The 15,646-nt window shown below is 54.4% G+C and overlaps 1 protein-coding gene across 1 annotated transcript; it reads right to left on the bottom strand.

Moving 5' to 3' along the window:
• Positions 1-4,637: 4,637 nt before the first annotated feature.
• LOC142024727 (cytochrome P450 2A13-like) lies at positions 4,638-13,929 on the bottom strand. The gene is made up of 9 exons (XM_075016895.1): positions 13,628-13,929; positions 12,973-13,135; positions 11,318-11,467; positions 10,229-10,389; positions 8,737-8,913; positions 8,045-8,186; positions 7,507-7,694; positions 6,240-6,381; positions 4,638-5,724 (listed from the first exon to the last, which is right to left on the bottom strand). The coding sequence occupies exons 1-9, from the start codon at positions 13,856-13,858 to the stop codon at positions 5,543-5,545; spliced, it is 1,536 nt and encodes a 511-aa protein (XP_074872996.1). The 5' UTR covers positions 13,859-13,929; the 3' UTR covers positions 4,638-5,542.
• Positions 13,930-15,646: the final 1,717 nt, after the last annotated feature.

The following is a 15,646-nucleotide window of genomic DNA, read 5'->3' as shown; positions in this document are numbered from 1 at the left end:
TTGAACGTTGATTCTGATTTCAGGCAATTTCAGCTACCGCGGCAGTCGGCATTGTGTGGCTGGGAGGGGTCAAGCCTTTGTTCCCTTGATTGCCTTAGACCAGCCTCAGGATCGGCCTTCCCCTGTGTGGCTAACGAGGGGGTAGGCCGGACTTAAGTGAGCAGGCTTTAAAAGCCAGAGGGGAGTGAAGTAGACAGGGGAGTTTGATAGAGGGAATCTACTGTGGTTAGGAAAAGCTGCAACACCTCTGCCCACACTGTTTCCGTCTCCTGCACCCGCAGTCAGACAGACCTCCTGACCATGGCTGCCTCTACCCACAGCTCGGTGTGGTCTGCAGGGACTGTGATTTCCAATCCCCACTTACTGAAATCCAATGGGCATGGTGTCTGCTGGTGGAATCTCTCAGGCAGCAGGTGGAAGAGCTACGAAGGTGCCCAACTGTGAGCTCGCTTTGTCCCAGATGTAAGGGCTGACTGGAGCTGATGGAGGGAGGAATAGCCATTAGTTTCAGTCTGAATGTGATTCCTCCTCACTTCAATGAATCCTAGAATCCCAGGGCTGGAAGGAACCTCAAGAGGATCCGGCTACTTTATCGGTTGTTTTTTAACAAGCCCCTGTGGTCACAAGCAAAAGATGCAAATTTAACTGGTGCCGTTAAGAGCATGGCGGACCCATTAGCAAAGAGTCAAGAGGTGGAGTGCCAACGAGTGTCCCTGGACGCTAATGCCCTGGTACATTCCATTCTCTGCCACACTGCTGGCAGCAGATGGCCCCGACTGGAGTGATAAGTACATTGTGAAACGAGCAGCAGAGACGCAGAAAATCACGCGGCTTCAGGATGCAGAAATTGTGCACTTTGCACATGACATAGACTAGTGCTTTTCACATTTTTGTCATCTTCGGGCCCTGATCCCATCCCTTTGGAAACCTCAGACATGGTCCGTTAGCCCCCGGGGGGGTGGTGGTGGTGGTGGAGGTGGTGGTTGAAAAACAACTGCAGTAGGGCTAATGATCAGGCTTTACCCCTACTGTGTCATAAGACGACAGTGACCCCTTTCCTCCACCTGGGGCAGGAGCAGAGTGTTAAGAGGGCTTTAAACTCCCTTTGCAGCTCTTTGTGTTGGTTAGAGCAGCCCCAGGGCTACCCTAACTCATGTCCTTCCTTCTGTGGGCCCAGGGGAGCAGAGAACAGCCAGGATCTGCCCAGAGCTTGGCTCAACGGGGTCCTGATCTTGGCTGGGCTCTGGGCAGTGCCAGGCTGACATCAGGGGCTTGTCTGGCTGGGCTCTGCACAGACTCAGGGACAGCCCCTGCCCTGAAGAACTCCTAGACTAGACCGACAGAGGACAGGGCATTCGCCTCATGTTACAAATGGGGAAACTGAGAACCAGAGCAATTCAGCAGCAGACCTAGGCCCAAAACCCAGATCTCCAGCCAGCCCCGCAACCTCCCCCGAGTGCCTTTCCCTCAGTAGCTCAGACACACCATCCCGCTCTTTGTTTGTCAGGACTTTCCTGGCCTATCCCCACCCAGACGCTGATCTCACCCTGACCACGGCGACATCTTCCACACCTTAACTTTTCAACCCTCCTCTTCGTGCTGTTGCTGGGCCAGCATAAGAACAACATAAGAACATAAGAACATAAGAATGGCCATACTGGGTCAGACCAAAGGTCCATCGAGCCCAGCATCCCATCTGCCGACGGTGGCCAATGCCAGGTGCCCCAGAGAAGGAGAACAGAAGACAATGATCAAGTGATTTATCTCCTGCCATCCATCTCCTGCCCTTGTTCTGAAGGCCAGGGCACCATACTTTATCCCTGGCTAATAGCCATTTATGGACCTAACCTGCAAAAATTTATCAAGCTCTTTTTTAAACCCTAATAGAGTCCTGGCCTTCACAGCCTCCTCGGGCAAGGAGTTCCACAAGTTGACTGTGCGCTGTGTGAAGAAAAATTTCCTTTTATTAGTTTTGAACCTACTACCCATCAATTTCATTTGGTGTCCCCTAGTTCTTGTATTATGGGAAAAGGTAAATAATTTTTCTATATTCACTTTCTCCACACCATTCATGATTTTATATACCTCTATCATATCGCCCCTCAATCGCCTCTTTTCCAAACTGAAAAGTCCCAGTCTCTCTAGCCTCTCCCCATATGGGACCCGTTCCAAACCCCTAATCATCTTAGTCGCCCTTTTCTGAACCTTTTCTAATGCCAATATATCTTTTTTGAGGTGAGGAGACCACATCTGCACGCAGTACTCAAGATGTGGGCGTACCATAGTTTTATATAGGGGAAGTATGATATCTTTTGTCTTATTATCGATCCCTTTTTTAATAATTCCTAACATCCTATTTGCCTTACTAACTGCCGCTGCACACTGCGTGGATGTCTTCAGAGAACTATCCACTATAACTCCAAGATCCCTTTCCTGATCTGTCGTAGCTAAATTTGACCCCATCATGTAGTACGTGTAATTTGGGTTATTTTTTCCAACATGCATTACCTTACACTTACCCACATTAAATTTCATTTGCCATTTTGCTGCCCAATCACTCAGTTTGCTGAGATCTTTTTGTAGTTCTTCACAATCCCTTTTGCTTTTGACTGTCCTGAACAACTTGGTGTCATCTGCAAACTTGGCCACCTCACTGCTTACCTCATTTTCTAGATCATTGATGAACAAGTTGAACAGGATCGGTCCCAGGACTGACCCCTGGGGAACACCACTAGTTACCCTCCTCCATTGTGAAAATTTACCATTTATTCCCACCCTTTGTTTTCTGTCTTTTAGCCAATTCCCGATCCATGGAAGGACCTTTCCTCCTATCCCATGACCACCTAATTTACATAAAAGCCTTTGGTGTGGGACCGTGTCAAAGGCTTTCTGGAAATCTAGGTATATTATGTCCACTGGGTGCCCCTTGTCCGCAAGAAGTTAATCTCTAAAGCCGGGTAGGAGGTAACCAGATACTGCCCTGTTCCACCTGGAGGAACTGTGTTACCCACAATGGAGAGCGCTGGGGTTGGAAAAGAGCCTGGGGGGGCAGATTTCAGAAGTCACCAGCAATGGTGTTCCTGCAGCTGGCGTGTCCCACCGCCAAGCGAGCCAGGCATGTGTATGAGAGTGACAGAACGACCACAGGGCCCTGCAGAGGGCAGGTCTTCTGCTCAGTGTACTTTTAGTCTCCCTTTTCTCTGGCCTGGAAGAAAAGGCCTCAAAGGAGCCAGCTGCCGTCTGACCCCTCCCCACTCCCCGTGCTCCGCAGCGCTCTGCCAGGGGCCACAGAGCACCACGACAAGGCTCTGGTTAAGGTGAGACCCTCACGCCTCTCCTGGAAGACAACGTGGGAAAACATGAGGTGGAGGAAATTCAGCCTCCCTCCTGTTTTTCATTGCCCACTGCGCTCACCTGGGGGCTACATTGAAATAAGCTACTTCGATGTTGGCTTCACGTGTAGACGTAGCTCCAGTGTCCCCAGATAAAGAAACAGATCTCAAGCTGGGTAAAGAAACCGTAGTTAACAGCATTGCATCTGGCAGGCAACCACTTCTCGACAGCTGAGGTTGTGGGATCCCCCTTATCTGATGATTGTCTTCACTTTTCTACTGTTTTCTGTGTAATCTCTGTCTGGGTTGTAATTGTTCCAGTCTGCAGTGCAAATTAATTTTGCTAGGTGTAAATCAGTGAAGGTGGTGGGTTGTGATTGGTAAGGCAATTCTGTTACAGTCGGTTATGACTGGTTAGTAAAATTAGACTAAAATCATTGGTCAAGGTAGAGCTAAGCAGGACTCGAGTTTCACTACTTAAACTGGGGTCTAAGAAGGAAGAAGCGGAAGAAAAGAACATCAAGCACTAAAGATGGAAGAAGGAACACCTTAAGGAGGACTCATCCCCCAAGACCCTGAGATGCAGCAACCGGCATCCAGAGAGTGACTTTGTCTGTCCCAACAGGGGACAGCTGCCTGCCTTATCAGGATTGGTGACATGGTACTGTGTGCTCAGCATGTGTTCTGCTTTCTTGGTAATTGTAAATAAATAAAGACAATATGACTGTGTAAGGCTTTTTCGAGGGCACAGATCCTGCAAACCCACTGGGAATTACGTCCTGAGCCCTAGGAATTGGGTAAGGGTGGGAGTTTAAATTAGCAGGGTCCTGTCTTGAGCCCTAAAGATTGGGTAAAGGTGAGTTTGTGTCCCTGAGTGTGGAAGGGATGAGAGAAACACTGGGCCAGCTGCACCATTGGTCTGACCCAGTATGGTCGTACTTATGGGCTGTTTTTATGTTTAATTTAATGGAAAGGGGAGGGGATTTAACTGCTGAGAGTCAGCCATTGTTGAAAAGGCCTGTTATGCTCCTGAGCCCCTCACAAATGTTTGAAGAATTTGCCTGCCGCCCATCACATGCTGCTACAGCCTGGATACGACACAATTCAACTTGTTCTAGAGGAGAGTCAGGTGGCCAGCAGATATTGGCTTCTGACTCCCGGGACACTTACCAGAGTTCACCACGGGGAATAAAACAGCTGGAGAGTTGTGCTTACAGTTCCCCGGGCAGGCAAAGGAGGGGTAATAATTTGCAGATCCTCATTTTGTAGTGTAAAATGTTCTTTTATCTATAGCTCAGCTAGGATCATATGGTAAGAGTTTAGCCTCAGACAAATTGCTTGTATTTGCTTGACTCTGCATCTGATGACCAGCTCCTTATGGTGATTATTTGAACTCAGACTTAAGATGCATATTCTGAAAATACATGATGAGTGTTTGTTGACTGTACATTGATGTTCCTGCACAAATCCATGTTAACAAGAAACCCTTTTGTGTGAGTGAGGAATGTATGTTAGGTCATAAGTGTGAGGGCCATCCCCTGTGTTCTAGGGAGGGACCAGGAGAGACCTGAAAGCACCAGGACAGTTGTATAAAGTCATCAAAACATGGGCAGGGGCATTTTGATCATTCTGCAGCAGGAAGCAGGCAGTTGTAAATAAGGACAAGACAACAGTGACTGAAACCAGCATGAGGGGACAATAGATACGGGTTGGGAAGAAGAACCTGAGAAAATAAGCACTCATCAAACTGTGATTCTTTACAGCAGGAAGATGCAAAACCCACTGATCCCAATGCAAGACAAATGGTTCTAACTCCTAACAGAGACGTAGCTGAGTTAGTCTGTATCTTCCAAACCAACAAGGTATTTTGGAGCATAAGCTCTTGTGGGCAAAGACCCACTTCATCACATGCATGAGTGGGGGCCGGGGCTCAGAGGAGGGTTTAAATATATGGGCTGATGAGATGGAGGGAGTCTCAGTCAGGGGGAGCGCCAGAGTTGACAAGGTCTGTGCAGTCACAGAGAACGTGGCCCATTACTGGCAGTTCATGTGGAGTTGTGAACACCAAGAGGGGAGAAACCGGGTCAGTTCAGTCAGGGAGGATGTGGCCCATTGTCAGTAGCTAAAGTGGAACTGTGAACATCGAGCGTGGAGAACCTGCATTACAACACAGAAGCCAAACTTTCCTAGGGCCACCGGCCTCCAGCTGGCTAGCGTGGGATCAGGCAGATCTCGTAGCTGCGGGGGAGGGTGGCGAAGCCGACCAGCTTGGGGGAGATGTCGATGTCCTCGGGCGCCACGGGGGAGCGGAAGCGGAAGTTCTGCAGGATGCTGGTGAGGAAGAGGAAGAGCTCCATGCGCGCCAGCATCTCCCCGAAGCAATACCTTTTCCCTAGGAGAGACGGCAAACGGAGCCTCAGGGCACGGCTGGGGCAGGAGAGAATCCGGGAGGGGGCCTCAGCCAATGCGCCCTGGAGCTTTCTCCACCCAAGTGTGGAATACATTTTTGGACACTGACTTGCACCAGCTGAAATCTGGGCCCAGGGCAGGGACACGGCTTTACACCAGCTGAGGATCTGGCCCCACTAGTCCCAATGCAGGGAAATGGATTTATACCAGCTGAGGATCTGTGCCCACCAATCACAATACAGTGACACTGATTTACACCGGCTGTAGATGCAGTCCCAGTACCGGGACATTGATTTACACAGGCGGAGGATCTGACCTCAGAGCAGCGACACTGATTTACACCATATAAGGATCTGGCCCCAAGGCAGGGACACTGATTTACACCAGGTGAGGATCTGGCCCCACCACTCAGCTCAGCAGGGGGCTCAGCAGGCGGCCGGGCCAGGCCTGGCTCTCGCTGTCGGGGCGCAGGACCGAGCTCCGGGGAGGGGGTCGTACCTATTGAGAAGGGCACAAAGGCGTCGCTCTTCTTAAACTGGCCGTTCCCGTCCAAGAAGTGGCCGGGGTCGAAGGTGTCGGGGTTGCTGAACTGCGAGGGGTCGAAGAGCACAGAGCCCAGCACGGGGTACACCTCAGTGCCCTGCCGGAGACAGGGAGGGAGGGCAGTGATTGCACAGCGACAGGTCACAGCCCGGCCAGGCACAGCCCAGGTGAGCAGCCTGCTCATGCCACAGGCCAAAGTTCACGTCTAGCTCTGTGTCTCCCGCTGCCCACTGCCCTAGCGCCTGCGCTCTGCTCTGAGCGGCGCTAGGAATGGCACCCAGGAGTCCTGACTCTGCGCTCCAACCACTGCACCCCACTGCCCTAGCGCCTGCGCTCTGCTCCGACCGGCGCTGGGAACGGCACCCAGGAGTCCTGACTCTGCGCTCCAACCACTGCACCCCACTGCCCTAGCGCCTGCGCTCTGCTCCGACCGGCGCTGGGAACGGCACCCAGGAGTCCTGACTCTGTGCTCCAACCACTGCACCCCACTGCCCTAGCGCCTGCGCTCTGCTCCAACTGCACCTGGGAATAGCACCCAGGAATCTCAATTCCTCTTTCTAGCCCTCCTGCCTGGATTAATATGTGTAAGACTGCCAGCTTTATGGGGCAGCATCTTTTCTGTTTATTTGTACAGCACCGAGCACGATGGCTGCTGGTCTGTGCTGGGATGCTCAGCATGATGGGAATACAAAATACAACTACCACCCCTGCTGCTGAGCACCAGGCGCAGCGCTGGGCCATACACCATACACAGCAGGAGCCTCCTGGCTTTCCATGCCCACCAGCGTATTGGCCCAGGGCACTAGACATCAGGTTATGAGTAGTGATCCATGTCTGTGAATGTTATGACTGGGAGCACGATGGGAGCCCCAAGAGCTGAGATGAGGCCCAGTCATGACTGATGCTTCCAGACCCTGATGGAGCTGCCCGGAGTGGGTGAATTCCCTGTCCCACAGAGTTGCTGATGTAAATAGGAAAAGGGGTTAGTTTAACACAGGGGAAACTGAGGCACGCGGCAAGGTACTAGGTCATGACTCAGAGCTGGGAGCAAAGCCCAGGGCTGTTCTCCCAGGGCCGTGCCCTGCCTGCTAGAGCCCACAGCTGACCAGACACCACCCAGCCCACTCCACCGCCACGTCAGCTGCTCTGCAAGAAGACCAGGACAGCGGCCAGCCCTACGCAGCCATGGGGATGGCACCGGGGGCGGGCGCCTGGGAGCTACCTTGGGAATGGTGTAGCCCCGGAACTGGGTGTCCCGGGTTACGCGCCGCGCCAGCCCCGTGGGGATGACGTCACAGAACCGCTGGAACTCGTGGATGACGGCGTCGGTGTAGGGCATGTGGCTCCGGTCCTCCATGCTGGGGGTGCGGTTCCGCCCGATCACCCGGTCGATCTCCTGGTGGATCTTTTCTGCAGGGACGGCAGCACAGCTCAGCGGGGCCGGTGGGGATCCGCATGGGGCCTGGGCTGGTGCTGAGAGCTGGCCCTGCCCCACTGCGGTCAGGGCTGGCTCTGACTTGGCCCCAGGGAGGTGGGGGCTGAATGTGGCCCCCAGAACTGGGCCATCTGACCTGCCCTGTGCCCCTCCCCCTGCGGCTTCCTTTGCATCCCGACACAGCGACGCCAACAGGGCCCCGTTCCCGTTGCCAGCTCACTGCTGAGCTGGGCCAGTCCGGCCCCACCCTCACATGGTGTAAACGGAGGAGCCTCCAGCTGATTTACACCAGCTGAGGTTTCCGTTGCCTGCCTTTCCCAGCTACCTTCGATCTCGGGGTACTTCAGCAGGATGAGGAAGCCGTAGCGCAGCGTGGTGCTGATCGTCTCCGTCCCCGCGAAGAAGACGTTGAACGTGGTCATCACGATGTTCCTCATGGAAAACTCAGAGGAAGGATTTTCCTTTTCCTTTAAAAACAAAGGACACCCACACGCAAACACACACACACACACAAACGGCCCTCAAAGACACTCATGAGAACTCCGTGGCTGGAGCTGCCCAGAACCCAGCCATGACTGGTCTGCACGGCAGAGACATCAGGCAGGGGCAGTGCCCACCAGTGTGAAGAGTTACACAGACCCCAGCCCAAAGCAGGGGGCAGCAGGTCCAGGGAGAGACGATCCCCGCCCCCAGCAGCGTACGGCTCTCCATCCCCATTGCAGAAGTGGGGCCACTGAGGCACAGTGTGATTCTGTAATCTGACTAAGGGCACCTGGAGGGTCAGTGGCAGAGCCCAGACCTGCTGCATTCTAGCCCAGTGCCTTCCCCCCATCCGGTGTTCTAAGGTATTTATGGGGCTCAGGTTCTCTGCCCTGCATGGCTGAGCCCCGATTTGTCCTAGTTACATTGTGAACCTCTGGTTATAACCAGGCAGTTTGATGCTTTAAGCCTGATTCTAGCTATGCTGAGCCGGACCCATCTGCTCCTGCCGCAGCCCCCTCCCTCCCCGGCTGGTACCTGCTGCATCTTGACCAGGAAGCAGTCGATGAAATCCCGAGGGGCGCTGGGGTCCAGGGTCTCCAGGTTCTCCTTCACCTTCCTCTCGATGAATTGCTCTAGCCCCGCCAGCTGCTTGAAGGCAGCACGTTGGGGGCCAGGCAGGTAGCGCATGGTGTCTGAGAACATCTCGTAGAGCTGGGGGGAAGCAAGAGCGAAGGGCCCCTGAACAGGAGTGGGGGGACTTGATCTGTCCATCCGCTCCCCATTTCTCCCTCTCTGTCCATCACCTCTATGGGCTACCGATCTGTCTATCTATCCCCACCCCCTCCCTCTGTCTGTCTGTCTGTCTATCCCCACCCCCTCCTTCTGTCTATCCCCACCCACCGCCTCTATTTACCTATCTATTCCTACCCACTGCCTCTATCTATCTATCCCCACCCACCGCCTCTATCTATCCCCACCCACTGCCTCTATCTATCTATCCCCACCCACCGCCTCTATCTATCTATCCCCACCCACCACCTCTATCTATCTATCTATTCCTACCCACCGCCTCTATCTATCTATCCCCACCCACCGCCTCTATCTATCCCCACCCACAGCCTCTATCTATCTATCCCCACCCATTCCCTCTATCTATCTATCTATCCCCATCCACTCCCTATCTATCTATCTTTCTACCTAGGTGGTCACTCCATATCAAGTAGGACATTTTCATGTCACCCTGTTATTTGTGAGTCCGTTGATGGCTGATCAGCCCAATCCTAGAGCCGCAGGTCTTAGCACGGCAGGGGCAGCTGTTAGGAGCTGTTGGAGGAGCGCGAGGCAGTTTCTCTGCACGGCGGTGGGACCTCTCAGATTGCACCACCCCTTCATGGATCACCGCTCTCCCCTGGGGACGGTCTTGGGCGAGGTTCTCCCATGTGTCAATGCCGACGCTGCGCTTGCTCACGGGTGCCCTCAGCACGTCCTTATATTGCTTCCACTGGCCCCCAGCGCTCCTCCATCCTTCCTCCAACTCAAAGACAGACTCTGTCCTTGGAGGCGCTGATCGGGCGTCCGACCCATGTGACCTGTCCAGCGACGCTGCTGGTGAATCTGCTGGTCGCATTTGACTCTTCCAGGGCGCTGGTGTTCGTGCGCCTGCCCTCCCAAGGCAGACTGAGGACCTGACATGGCTCTCTCTGTTTCTCTGCTCTCCTGAGGCAGCGGTGATGATATTGTTCAAGTGCCTTCAAATGATGCTTGTGTGTTGTCCAGTTTCACATGTGGGCAGTGGTGGTGGAATAACCACTGAGTGGCATCTGTCTTTCTACCTTTCTCTGCACACCCTCTGTCTCACTCTCCCCATCACTCTGCGCATCCCCCATCACACACTCCCCTTCACCTGGTTCACACCCCTCCCCACTAGTCCCAAATTAACCCCTTCTCTGCCCTCCCCAGCCCTGCTCTTACCCCCGGTTCCCTGACTACTCACCTTGTTCTCTGCTCCCCTGAGACCCCGACTTACCTGCCCCCAGGACGTGGCGGTGAAGCGGAAGCTCTCGGTGATCATGTAGAGCAGGGAGTGGAACTCTTTGTCCTCGTAGTCAAACCGGTCCCCAAAGACCACCGAGCTGATGATGTTGGACACGGTGCGGCTCAGGAAGTAGGTGGGGTCAAAGGGCAAACCTAGGGGGGACAGCCCTTGGGTGGGACCCTGCTAGTGGGCGGTGGAGGGGGCTGCCCCATGGACCATCTCCAGCTCATCTCCGGTCCATGGGCCCCCTGCTCCCCATCCTCCTCTTCATGATCTCACAGCCGCCATCGGCCACGCTGACACACGGCTGTCAGCTCTGCCCTGGGCACAGGGGCCACAGTGCCTTGAGAGCCTCCCAGCTAATGCCCACTGGGGGCTCTGCCACTACCTGTTTCCTAGGGCTGTAGTATCTCCACACCATCTTCACCCCATTCCCACTTGCCGTTCTTGCCGGGCCAGGAGGCTGTAAGTGTATGTCTACAGGGCAGAGTTATTCCAGAATAGTTCATTCCGGAGTTATTATTCCAATATAAACTATTCCAGAATAACGAGTCTACTGTACAGGCTCTGTCTACACTAGCCTCCGCCTTTCAAAAGGGGGATGCTAATGAGATGCTTTGGCAGATGCTAATGAGGTGCTGCCAGGAATATGCAGCACCTCATTAGCATAATGCCAGCCAAGGCCATTCGAAAGTGCCACTTTTGAGTAGAGGGGGCTTTCGAAAGGACCCCGCAGTCTTCGAAAGCCCCTTGTTCCTATTTGGGTTCCCCACAGACCTGGCTTATGCCTTTGGTCCTGGCCTGCCAGAGCCCTGTTCTGTGCCTTGGTTTCCCCACCCACATAATGGCATAATTCTCCCAACCTCTATAGTCAAACACTTCAGAATCAGCAGCCAAACCCTCCACTGCAGTTAAATGGTGTGGAAGACAATGGCGTGGTAGCTGATTAATTGCAATCCTACGGCCAGAGCATCCCAGCTGCGATCAGAAGCCGCTGACTCCAGGGATTCTATGTTTCATTCACCCCAGCTGGGGGCTGGCCCCAGCTCACGGCCCCGGCGCAACACGATGTCAACAAACCTTTGGTTTCCCGCAAGGCTTCCAGCAGGAAGTGAGCCTCCTCCAGGATCCGCTCCTCGATGCTTCTCTTCCCCACCCCGAAGTTCCTCAGCGTGGTGATGGAGAAGCGGCGCAGCTGCTTGGCTCGCTCCCCGTTGCTGAAGGCCACTCCTGAGGGGGGTGCAAGGAACCGGACAGTGACACTGGCGCGGAGGAGGGGCAGCCCGGGGCCGTCAGTCTCTCGGGGCTGCCCAGATCTTGTCCCCCAGGTGGATTCAGCCCACCACTGGGCTGGGAAATTATTTATTTGTTGAGCAACCAGAGGCCAGGATGGCCCTGCCCTCAGTGCTCGGCAAATCTCTTCCCATGCCCCAAAAAATGCAGGGGTCCGGGAGACAGGTGGGCAGAAACATGGGCAGAGGAGCTCTTGTCACTTTGCACCCTCCTGAGCTCTCAGCCATCGGTCCTTCTGGTCTCCAAAGTCGCAAAGCCCAGCGCGTCCCACCGAGCGTTGGCACTTGGTTGAGGTTTTGCCCTTTGTGGGACAGGACAGCAAGGCTACGTCCGCATTCACCCCTTCTTTTCAGAAGATGCTAATGAGGTGCTGCCATGAATATGCAGTGCCTCATTAGCATAAAGGTGGCCGTGGTGATTTGAAAGTGCCCCTTTCGCATCGCACGCCGCCCGCGTAGTCGAGAGCCTTTTGAAAGGATCCCCCGTCTTCGAAAGCCCCTTCTCCCTACACGAGCCGTGCGTGATTGGAAAGTGGCACTTTTGAATGGCCACGGCTGCCGTTATGCTAATGAGGTGCTGCATATTCACAGCAGCACCTCATTAGCATCTTCCGACCTCGATCTTTACCATGCCCCTTTCAAAAAGAAGGGGCGAGGGTTGATGTAGCCCAAGTGTAAAATGCCAAAGGAAATGTGAGAAGCGGGCAGGGCGCCCTCTTATTTTTTCCATCCATGGGCGGAATAAATGTTGTTATGCGCACCCAGGTATGTGCCAATGTGCACCACCAACAGAGACCCCTGCAGCCCTCTCTGGGGGGGCTGTGGGCGCTTTGCTTGTCAGTGGGTGGGCGCTATCCATCAGGGGTTCTCTGCTCTGTGCTGTCCATCTGAGCTCGGTGTCCACCCCTCGGTCCCTCACTCTAAACCTGTGGCTCCCGCCCCTACCCTGCTTCATCAGCAGGTGTCCCAAGCAATTAGTTGGCCCCTGGGTCCGGTAGCCCCGCCTTCTCGGCTGGGGGTGGGGTCTTAGCTGGGGGTGGGCTTAGACCCTCCCACTGCCTAGAAGCCAGAGCGCTAATTGGCTGGGCGGCCCCTGAATCTCTCCCAGGCGGCTGGCCAAGTGCTCAGCAGACAGCGAGTACCGGGGCGGGATTTTGCAAGGTGATGCTTCGCTCCAGTCTAAATGAGATCCCCCCCCACCCCCGTGGAAATTCGCCCTCCCTGGAGTGAGACATCCCCCAGGCGGAGCTGAGCCGTGGAGCCGTCTCATGGGATCTGTCTGGCTGGGCGCTGCTGCCTGGTTCACTCTGTGGCAGCACAAAGACAATGGGGGTTTTCGTGGTTGTTGGGCTCTGCCTTCCCCAGGCTTTGGGTCATGTGCCCAGCTGGAGCAGGCTGGGACTGGGTGGACAAGATCGCTCCCCTCCTGCAGCTGGGACTGACCGTAGCCCTGGGCGATCCAGTCAAAGGTGGCTTGTCCCCCACGGCCACTGAACTCCTCGGCTTGGTCCAGCAGGGCTTCCTTCACCGCCTGGTAGCCACACAGCACCACCACCCGCCGGGGGCCCAGGTGGATGGTGTAGACGGGGCCATAGCTCTGGCTGATCTGCCGCAGGGACAGAGACGCCAGGAGGGCCGTGGGGACGGAGCGCCAGGAACGCACAGACGCGCCCTGCATCCCCGTGTCCCCCACACAGCACCCCACTCCCACCCTCAAGCCTGCCCGTGCCCCACTCCCACATCCCCAGCCCATGCCCTGCCCTGGTCACCCATAAAACCCCTCCCTACCCCAGTGCAGCCTACTTGTCTCCCTACCCCCAGTTCCCCTCCGCTCTCCCACAGCAAACCCTGCCCCTGCCCTGCAGCCCACACCCGCTGGTTCCCTGCAACCCAGCCCAGCAACCTCTGCGTCCCCATCCTCCGGTCTCCCGCAACAGGCAGCCCCCAGCGATACCCTGATGGGAGCCACTCACAAAGAACTGCTAACGCTCCTGCACAGCGAGCAGGGCAGGGGCTCTGAGGGGTGTCGAGGGAGCACCAGCCCCTCTTGGGGACCCTGCCTGGGAAGCCCTGGGAAGCCTCACAAAAAGCCACCTACCTCCATCAGCGACTTGCGCATGTTCGTGAGATCCACCTGCAGCAGGTTCCCCAGGAGGGGCAATGGGGTGGGCCCTGGGGGCATCTTCCCCCGGCCCTGCCTTTGCCGCCAGGTGGAAAGGAGCAGGAGGCAGGAGAGGCAGATGACCAGGAAGAGGGTGCCGGCCCCCAGCAGGTCCATGGCTGGCTGGGAACTGCTTTGCTCTCCTGCCCTTCTGCTGCGCTCTAGCATGGCAAGGGCTTAGCACGGCATATATCTGTGCCTAGCAGAGACCTTGGCATAGGGGCCACAATTGCATAACCTGCTTGTGACTCCTTCCTGCCTCGGCAACTTCAGAGGGAGTTTCTCTCTCTTCCCATCGGACCTCCCCCATGGCAGGGGGAGGGAGTTTACAACTGACTACACCTGCGTGCCAGGGGCGGGGGTGGAGGGGGGTTGAAATTGGACACCTGGACCTGGAATGGCTTCGCCCCAGGACATGCAACTGGAAGGAGCCTGCTGGCTTGGTTCCTGGCTAGTGCAGGTGTTGGGGCTGATCCCCCCTCCTGACACTCCAAGTGCAGAGGGTGGGGACCCACAAGAGACTTTAAAAATGCCGGGTCTCTATAGGCTGCTGCCTCAAAGGTTCCCAAGGTCACAGATTCCCCCACTCACCATCCAAGTGGAAAAAAACCAAACCCTTTAAGACCCACGAGACACACTTTGGATGTTTTTTCTGTGGGTAACCTCAAGCTCTTAACTTGGAAGCAAAGAGAAGCAATTAAGCTGCAATCTGATAGCTGATCTTTTGGTCTAGACAAGAATATACACAGGACACAGGGATCAAATCACAGCCTTAAAAAAGGAATATATCAACAAAACAAAAGATGGAAATATACCACAAAGGCGATAAAGTATCCTTGGTTGCTAGGTGTTACAAAACAACTCCACCAAAATCAAGCTTAGAGCACAGAGGATTCCCTCCCCGGGATTCAGTTAAGAAGTGACAGAATTCAGGGAGAAATACATCAACCACACTAAAAAGTCCCACACCAAACCCAAAACAAAAATAGCCAGATTGTGTCTAACTCAACATTTTTTCCTACTTACATATCTGTATGCCCAGCTTACGATGTGTACAGGCTATTTCCTGGATTCATTAAGCCTCCTTAGGATTAGGCATCTTCCTCTCCCTCTGCTCCAGCCAGGGAACAAAAAAACTTTCTCAGAAGGCAACTGCTTCAGTTGAAATGACCCTGCTCTCCCCACTGGCTCACCCAGCTGCTTGCCAACAGAGAATCCACTCTTGCTGGGTTTAACCCTTTACAGGCCTTCGTTCATGACAGCAGGCCACTCCTGCGGAGAATCCTGGGCACGGTGCGTCAAACTCCATCCTTACACTAGGTGGTGATTGGCTTCAAAGTGCTCCCAGCCTGTGTCAGTTCCTGAGCCGACGTCCTCAAGCACCAGCTTTGCTCCCTCCACCAGCCCAGTAAGAGCCCCTTGCAGCCCACGTGTTCCTGGGCTCAGCACTTTGAGGCCTGGTCTGCACAGAGGTCTCCGGTCAGGCTGAGCAGACGCACAAACCAGTACACCAAACAGAAGCAGGCAGCCAGGAGGGCTGTGCCTGTTCAGACCATGTCATAAATGTTCTGTTCAGATCACACATATAGAATGGGGAGAGACTGTCTAGGAATGACTACAGTAGAAAGGGATCTAGGGATTATAGTGGACCACAAGCTAAATATGAGTCAACAGTGTGATGCAAAAAAAGCAAACATGGTTCTGGGATGCATTAACAGGTGTGTTGTGAACAAGACACGAGAAGTCATTCTTCCACCCTACTCTCCACTGGTTAGGCCTCAGCTGGAGTATTGTGTCCAGTTCTGGGCACCGCAGTTCAAAAAAGATGTGGAGAAACTAGAGAGGGTCCAGAAAAGAGCAACAAGAATGATTAAAGGTCTAGAGAATGTGACCTATGATAAAAGGTTGAAAGAATTGGGCTTGTTTAGTTTGGAAAAGAGAAGATTGAGGGGAGAC

Source organism: Carettochelys insculpta, chromosome 22, assembly GCF_033958435.1.
Source record: "Carettochelys insculpta isolate YL-2023 chromosome 22, ASM3395843v1, whole genome shotgun sequence".
Taxonomy (NCBI): Eukaryota; Metazoa; Chordata; order Testudines; family Carettochelyidae; genus Carettochelys; species Carettochelys insculpta.
Note: the sequence above shows the minus strand (reverse complement) of the source record. Positions and strands in the feature narration are given on the sequence as shown.